The sequence below is a fragment of the Cottoperca gobio genome, chromosome 8 (assembly GCF_900634415.1).
Source record: "Cottoperca gobio chromosome 8, fCotGob3.1, whole genome shotgun sequence".
Classification (NCBI taxonomy): Eukaryota; Metazoa; Chordata; class Actinopteri; order Perciformes; family Bovichtidae; genus Cottoperca; species Cottoperca gobio.
The window spans coordinates 18,516,238-18,524,180 of record NC_041362.1 but is presented as its reverse complement, the minus strand read 5'-3'; the positions used below and the strand labels follow the sequence as shown (position 1 = coordinate 18,524,180).

Here is a 7,943-nt window from a genome sequence, read left to right as displayed (position 1 = left end):
GGTATTAGCTTAGCATTAGCCTACTGGAAGGCACATAGATACTGTGTGAGGATTGCTGGTTGGTTAATTCATCTCTAAAAAAGTACTGCACGGATTTAGCTTTTCATTCCAAATAAATGTCTCAGCAGAGCAAGATATAGTACCTTTTCTATTCTACACATTCTTCTTCCATGTCAAAACCTGGCACCTACATTACCCACAATACAATCGACCACAGATACTTTTGTCAGAGATTCAGGTTTGTTATGCGAGTAGCGGATAATGTAACCTGTCTGCCTCCACCTCTACAAGAGAACTTATTTCTAACTCCACAGATTACTTTGTTTATTATAGAACCACCTGATGCTGATTTAAGTGGCATCACATGAGGCAATTTATCAGCTTTACCCTGCTCCTTCTGAAGCCACAACAGGCTTTTATACAACAAGTTTCACATAATGCAGCAGCACTCCCCCAAGACCTGTAAACGGACTGATGTGTGAAACCGACGTAGTGGCCTTAAATGCAAAAGCCAGCTTATCTTAAAGTAAGGGGAAAATGGCATTTGTGCCAAGTTACATATTAACACCTGCTATTATATTTGTTATCAAACTAAATAAACCAAAATAACTAGCTTGATCCTAATTCAGATAAATACTTTATGTGTTGTGTATAGGTATCTTGTCGAAACAAAACCCGGAATCTCCTGAAGGAAAACCAGAGTGAAAGTTTTCCATTGTTAATAATTAGTTGTCCTGTTAAAGCATAATACAAAACGAAATAAATTAATTGTTTTTTAGCTACTTTTTACCTGGCAGTTTGTCGGTCCTCCCTCCCCTTCAAAACAAATGCCACACATGCACACAGCTTACTTAAAAACTCACCTAGGTCTAGAAATACTTTGTACTTTATTTCAAAATTGATAACCATACAACATACATAGAAATAATCCATCATTTATGTTGCTATTTTACAAGCTGTGTCTTGGCAGCGACATTCACAATAGTGGTTCCCGTGTCCAACATGCCAGCCTTTGTTTCATTATCACAAGAACGCAGATGTCATGTGACTCCTCATTAACTGGCCATGTGTCACACGTACAGTAGTAGCACTGCTTGACATAAAAAATGATCTGAGACAACATGTGAGTGTGTGTAGCCTGTTTTACAAAGTGTAGTATTCTTATGAAATAGATCATGTTCATTCATGTGCAGCATCTATTAGATAGATTTAAATGTAGTAAAAATAGGTTTGTTATGTCATTTTGTCATTCTGATTGCACAATATCTGACATTAACTGTCTTTAATGACGAGGCATCTTCGCCCTTCACTCCTCTCGGGGTGATAAAGGAAGTAGAAAGGCCCCAGTGATTAAAATGATCCTTCTAAGGCCCTCGCCATTTGCAGTTAGTCCCCCCTGGATTTAATTCGGCAGTAAAGAATCATGGAGACAGCCATGGCACATATCTGAGGAGAATATGATATTTATAGATATTAGTAAAATGTGCAATTAATAAGTAAAGTAGGGGAATGTGTACAAAAAGAAAAGATGTGCTGTGTAATGATATTCAAGGAATGTTTTTCATAGCCAATCAAGTGTTGATTTTAACTTTGTTGATTTAATCTGATTGTTATGACGAGGTATTAGGGACATTGTAAATTCAAAAAAATGACTGAGCTAGGGGGAGGGGGGTAATATTACGAGAAAGAAGATTAAAGAAAAAACTCGAATTTTCTCTCGAATTATAAAGTTTGCAAGAAAAAATAATTCTTCTGTCAAGGAACATCATTGCTTCACTTGGCAAGTTTGGATCAAACCTCGTCTCACCACAGACGCTGCAGCTTGCCCTATATTATGTGGATATTATCAAATTATGCCGTGCAATCGGATTTAGCAATAAGTAAATACTTTATATTTATATTTTACATTTATACATTATTATAAGCATCCGGACCAGAGTTCTGCTTTTTCAAAAGAAACAACCTACTGATTTAGATGAGGTGATAGCTTGTGTGGATAAGGAACTACAATGCAATGGACAAATGAAGGATATCACCGTTTACCACACACACTAACATGTGTGTGTGTGGCTTTCCCTGTTTACCGGCAGTGTCTGTGGCGTGATGAGTTTTTTCCCCTGCAAATTTATGACTATCAATTCTTCTGAAGTTACGACTTTAATCTTGGAAATTCAGAAATGTAGTTCTTTCTCAGAATAGTACCCCCTCCCCGCGTCTCCAGATTTATTTATTTTTGACCTACAATGGTTCTAAAACACTGTTTTAATGGATAATAGATAAAAGTATTATCTCATATTTATTCATGGCACAATATATTAGTCTTTAAATGCTGAATAAGCTTCAAATGACGCTTTAGTTACAATATTTGTTTCCTCCCTGTGATGCACCTCAGCCTAATCTAAAGTGGGCCCTGCACATGAAGAGGATGTGAGATAAGTCATACCTCCAGAACTGCAATTCCCAGGGCCACCGCAACAATAACCACCGTGTTTTCATCAATCAGCTGCTTGATCTTTGGAAAGCACCCCGTTATCATCTGAGGACAATAAAGAGTGGAGGTAAAAGAGGTCAAATAAAACATTATTCATTCAAAACAGTTTTTGATCATGCACGTAGATGTTTTGGTTGTTTCTACTTCTTCCAAAGCCCATACCGTGACACTGTCAGCCACCGTTTGATTACATGGACTATCAATGCCTGGACAGCACTGTGGTGGGTATTGCTTGTCATGATTCACATAATATGGCGAGCCCACGAAGTCGGAGGAGTTGTAGAATCCACAACATTTTAACTAATGTGGACACAAAGGGAGTATTTGTTACGTAAAGCATCAGTGACATGGTGTGAAAACACATGTTGTTTAGCAGAACTACATATACCGTGCTCATTGTAGTATTCCACAGTCCCGTGACGTCAGGATTTACCCCATAGTCCTTCCTGATGTTCTCAACTGCAGCCGTGCCAAACTTGGTAAACAACTCGTCTGCCTAAAATGCAAGCATACAGTAGTTCTCACGTCCAAGGACCAGAAGGCAGCACTTGATAGAAACATTTGGCTGCTGTTTAGTTTGAACTGTGTGAAAAGGTTCCTCAGTTAACTTACCAAAGGTCTGAATACCAAAATCACCACTGCTCCTGCAACCTCCGCTATGAAGACCACCAGGACTATGATGAAAAACTGGAAGAAATAACAGAATGTTACACATTTTATTGAATGTTTTTTCACTGTATGAATCAGTCTATAGTAAACTCATTTTTTTCTGTAATTATGCGCATTTTCAATTTGCACATATTTTTATTTTATTTTTTAAACTGACAATATTTGGCAAAGTGCAACGGAAACAGACTTAGCAAATAAAATCATGGCATGCTTGAAACATGTAACGTAAATATCACTCAGGCTTCAAATGGAGACACAAAAAAGAGCGGCAGACAAAAACATCAGATCTGCGTGGAGTCGGCTCTCAAAATGGCGACGGCTGAGCTGGGTAACGACTAACGTTTCATTTGAGGAGGAACCAGTATGCATGTGTGGCCCGACCGACTACATAAACAAAGCTGACAAACTCGGATTACAACACACACAGAGGCTGACAGACATTCTCTGCTTAGGATGCAATTACTCTATTATATCTTCACAATGCAAATAGTTATTTGCTGCTGTATTAATGCTCTCACTCATCATATTGAGAACATTTAATTACACATAATCACGTTTTGAAATCAGCACCCCTCAGCTGTTTATCTAACCCTTAATTGCAAACACACATTCATTTTTTCTTTTTTTTGCCATTTCTCTGGAAAATTGGTAAATATTTGCGCCAACTTCTGATGGAAACAATTCTCAGCTTGTGTAAATAAGTTTGAATGCACAAACAAATGCTGCTTAATTAAAATTTGTAAAGTATGCTTATTCGCTTTCTTGCGACGAGTGAGATGAGAAGATTGATACCACTCTGCGTAAATATGAAGCTACCAGCAGACAGTTAGCTAAACGTAGCACAACGGGGAAACAGCTAGCCTGACTGTCCAAAGGTAACACAATCGGCCAAAACTGAAGTGTAAAAACAACACTTTTTAACATCTCTGCTGGTATTAGCTTCATAATTCGTGTACATACTGCATATAAAAGTGGTATCAATCTGCCAAACCAAAAAAAATATCATATCAAGTGGCAACAACAACCTACCAGCAGCAGCATACACTTGCTCTCTTTGACAGCTCCACAGCAGCCCAGGAAGCCGATGACGAGCAGGATAGCTCCTATTGCAATCAGCAGGTAGCCCACATTGAGCAACTGACTGAGTTCTGCTGGTGCGTTTTCTATTTTCCCGAGAAAGCTGAGTATGGAGCCGCTGTCTACCTTCACCCAGATCCCAACACCCAGGATGGCAGCACCCGCCAACTGAGGGAGAACAACAAGAAGAAGAAGAAGAGACAGGTAGATATGAGAAGTGTGGAATAGATTAGGATTAAACCAATTTAACTTGTCATGGGAGTACTACCTAGACATTAACCAAGCAGAGAAGGTCTAATGAAAGATGAGTTGCATTGTGGAATTTGTAGGATCCAGCTTTCTGGAGTTTGACCCATATTAGGGACTAAAAGCCTCTGCTACCATTCTTTCTTTTTATGCATAAGTACAAGAACCAATTGGACGTGCAATGATACATTTAACTAATGTTCTTCCACTGAAGTATTTTTGCTGAGCCAAAATGGAATTACAGTTGAACAGCTGCATCAAACATAGAGCATTTTACATCTTGTACATGTTTATACTTCATCAAATTCGGCCTCGCGAGCGTCATAAAATGCCCCATTGATTAATTTTTGTGTCATAAAGTTATTATTCTACTTTGCAACTTACTTTTTATGCACACAGAAGACAATGAAATCCTATTTTTTAAGTATTTCTAATTAAAACTTACAAAGATAATGGCATTGAAAACCACCATCATCCCTTTGAGGAATCCAAAGCATCCCATTTTTGCTGCAGAGGTTTCTACCTATAGAGGAGGAGAAAAGAGAAACAAGAGTTAGTCAACCAATAGGCCAATTATCGAACATTTTGTTGTCAGCTTTCATGTATCTTTACTCAAAAACTTTCATTCAGCGTGTCTCGTGAAAGATTATATACAATCATTTTTTTTACCATCTTTATCTTTGAATGTTTATTCATTCATTGTATTACCAATTTAACAACAATGTGCACACACACAGTTATTAGTCATCTTATGTGTTCTGGAATTACCAAGTGTCACGATGTCATTATGTGCTGGCAATTCTGTGACAAATTAACAGATGGATTGAAATGCTTCCTGGAGAGGACGGGGGAGGGGAAAACACCTGCCACTTTCCCAACTCTTCACCTTTTACCCTTTGTAAGCTAAATAACTTATCTTTCTCAAACACTCAGAGCACTCTGAGCCTCTTAAGGACATTTACGGTATACATACCACCTCACATGGAGCTTGGGGGAGGGCTTTCTTTAGTTTAGAGTTAATAAAATGAAGAGGTGACATTTGAGGAAGTAAGCCTGACTGTTTTTACTGGAAAACCTTTCATAACATGCTATGCAAATTAGAAAGGAACCAAACTGCACACGATCACATGGAAATGATCCCTCTCTGCAACTTTCAACTTCATCATTCAAATTTAGAACATTTTGCTACAATACTCGAAATTCATAAACTCATAGATGATATGATTTAAGTAATATGGACACAAATGCAGTTTATTAAAGAAACAAAGACACCAGTGTGTGTGTGTATTTGCATAGAAAACTTTGTGGCCGGCCAGCCAATCCCTGACATCCATTACTCGTTAGACTTTATGGTGCCAATACTATGGACCAATGGAGGCACATAACAACTTAACAGCACATTATTTCTATATATGTTGACACATACAAAACACATTCTCTTAAGTGTGTTTTACAAGTGTGTTCACTCAAGATTCGTAACATTTATCTGATTCATGAAACACACATCTCTATCCTATCTCCAAATCTTCTCCTCCCCTTTACAACCTCTACTGTTCTAGTCATTTAAAAAATGGTCTCTGTGTGTGTGTGTGTGTGTGTGTGTGTGTGTGTGTGTGTGTGTGTGTGTGTGTGTGTGTGTGTGTGTGTGTGTGTGTGTGTGTGTGTGTGTGGACCTCCCAGATGTGAAACAGTGCTCTTTGTTTGGCGTGACAGAACAGATAAATTGTTATCCCAGTGACAATGACTGAGCAGAACCCTATTGTTTACAGCAACAGGCTGTTTTCTTACCATTTGGATCTCCCTCATGGCCTCTTTTCACTCTAATTTGATCATCGTAGTTATTTTTATTCCCTATAACCTTCTGAAAATATACGCTCAGACAAACATATCAAATAAATCCAAAGCAGGAAGTGGCTTGTCAGTTCTTTTAGCCTGTTGTAGTTAAGCTGTTCGTCATCAAGTTAATCATACATTTCCAGGATGCCCTCAGAAACATAATGAGCGGTTGCCTTGACTCCCCAAACTCCCTCTATCAACTCTGAGCTTCACTTACTCATGGTCAGCGATTGCACTCTGACACCGAGGAGCCTGGTGATGTATTAACAAGCAAGAGTCACATGCAAATCTCAAAATGTCCCACAAAGGACTGAAAAAGGATGCAGTGTGCACCTGCCACACCTGTTAACAACAAGGAGAAGCTATTGCTTGGAGTTGGAATATTAAGCGCTGTAGTGTATTGTATGTGTGGTACGTCAGGAGATATGTGGTCTATGTTTGTTGTTCTCTCGTCTCTGACTCACCAACTTCTATCAAAAACACAGACAGGCAAATCTGAAAGGACGCCATTGAGTGGAATAATCGCAGGCAGGTCTCAGGAGACAAAGGATCATTGTTGGATAGATTCCTCCCTACGTTGGTACGGCATTTGAAAAATGACCATTGACCTAAAACTCACAAGGAGAAACTATATAACTTTAACTCACCGTCAGTTTAAATTAAGTCACTCTCTTACCTTACACAGGAGATATCCTCAGACGTGCTCACTGTGAGGAGTCTCTACCTTCACTCTGCGGATGGAGGCTGTTGCTGTGGGACTAGACTGACTATTAGATAACAGGAGCACAGCAGTGTATTATTCTCCTGTCCTCTGAAAATGACCCACAATACACACTCTGTCTCCCACTTCCTGTGGCTCTGTCGCTCCGTTAGATAAGATAGAGCCTCTGAGTGACTTTTTCAGCTTTGTGCTTTTATTTTAAGGCTGTCGGCTGGTTATAAGTAGTGGAATGGGAGGGGGAGCAGGTGGGTGTGACCAAAGCAGCTGAGTAATAACACACATCACCATGGAGTTATAGGCTGGTCTCATGAGAAAGGGAGGGGAAGAGAGAGAAGACATCAAAGTAAAGAATTACCTTAAGATGACAGTGATACTCTTTCTTAATTAGAAGAGTCAAACATCATAAGGGACATAATTACATTATTATTCAAGGGAAATTGTTTAATGGGCCGGTAGTGCTCACGAACGGGATATTTGAAATAATGTTTTCTTTGGCAATCTTTTACGTTTACAAGACCTGGATTAAGATGATTGAATATTAATTGAGGATTTGGACTGTGTCTATAGATCTATAGTACAAAGGTCACCAGTTAATAAAACATTTGTGCTGCATTAATGCATTTCTTCAAGCCCATGGACTGACCCCTCTCCCCTTTCTTTTTTCTCCCAAGTACACCAAACCTACTCTACAATTGATTATTTTTAAATAGACCAAAAAGTATTGTCAAAAATGACACAAGTAGAAAACAACATTGTAGTCATATCAGATCATTGTGCAGTGCTTTTAAAGCTTTGTTTTCCAGAAAACATGCGTCCTCTGCGAACATAGCGCCTTAACTCAAGAAAATAAACTTTGTTGACTTTGTAAACGCACACAGATGTATTCCCCTGAGATAAACTATT

General features: G+C 38.8%; 2 protein-coding genes across 2 annotated transcripts in view; both read right to left on the bottom strand.

Annotated features, from left to right (window-relative positions):
- Positions 1–847: 847 nt before the first annotated feature.
- On the bottom strand, positions 848–7,219 carry tspan34b (tetraspanin 34b). Its single transcript, XM_029437668.1, has 8 exons — positions 6,996–7,219; positions 4,929–5,006; positions 4,190–4,405; positions 3,104–3,178; positions 2,880–2,987; positions 2,654–2,791; positions 2,444–2,536; positions 848–1,446 (listed from the first exon to the last, which is right to left on the bottom strand). The coding sequence occupies exons 2-8, from the start codon at positions 4,983–4,985 to the stop codon at positions 1,387–1,389; spliced, it is 747 nt and encodes a 248-aa protein (XP_029293528.1). The 5' UTR covers positions 4,986–5,006; positions 6,996–7,219; the 3' UTR covers positions 848–1,386.
- Positions 6,135–7,943, bottom strand: part of rab3db (RAB3D, member RAS oncogene family, b) — a 37,066-nt gene continuing 35,257 nt past the window's right edge. The window contains exon 6 of the transcript XR_003832654.1: positions 6,135–6,153. The gene's annotated coding sequence lies outside the window, so the exon portion shown is untranslated. The remainder of the gene's footprint in view (positions 6,154–7,943) is intronic.

Bases quoted from the DNA above. Each gene is read 5' to 3' on its own strand.
- tspan34b (XM_029437668.1), bottom strand. From the start codon at position 4,985: ATGGGATGCTTTGGATTCCTCAAAGGGATGATGGTGGTTTTCAATGCC. The intron at 2,988-3,103 runs GTAAGTTAACTG...CTTGCATTTTAG, and splicing joins TTTTGGTATTCAGACCTTTG to GCAGACGAGTTGTTTACCAA. The intron at 2,792-2,879 runs GTATATGTAGTT...TGTCCACATTAG, and splicing joins GGAATACTACAATGAGCACG to TTAAAATGTTGTGGATTCTA.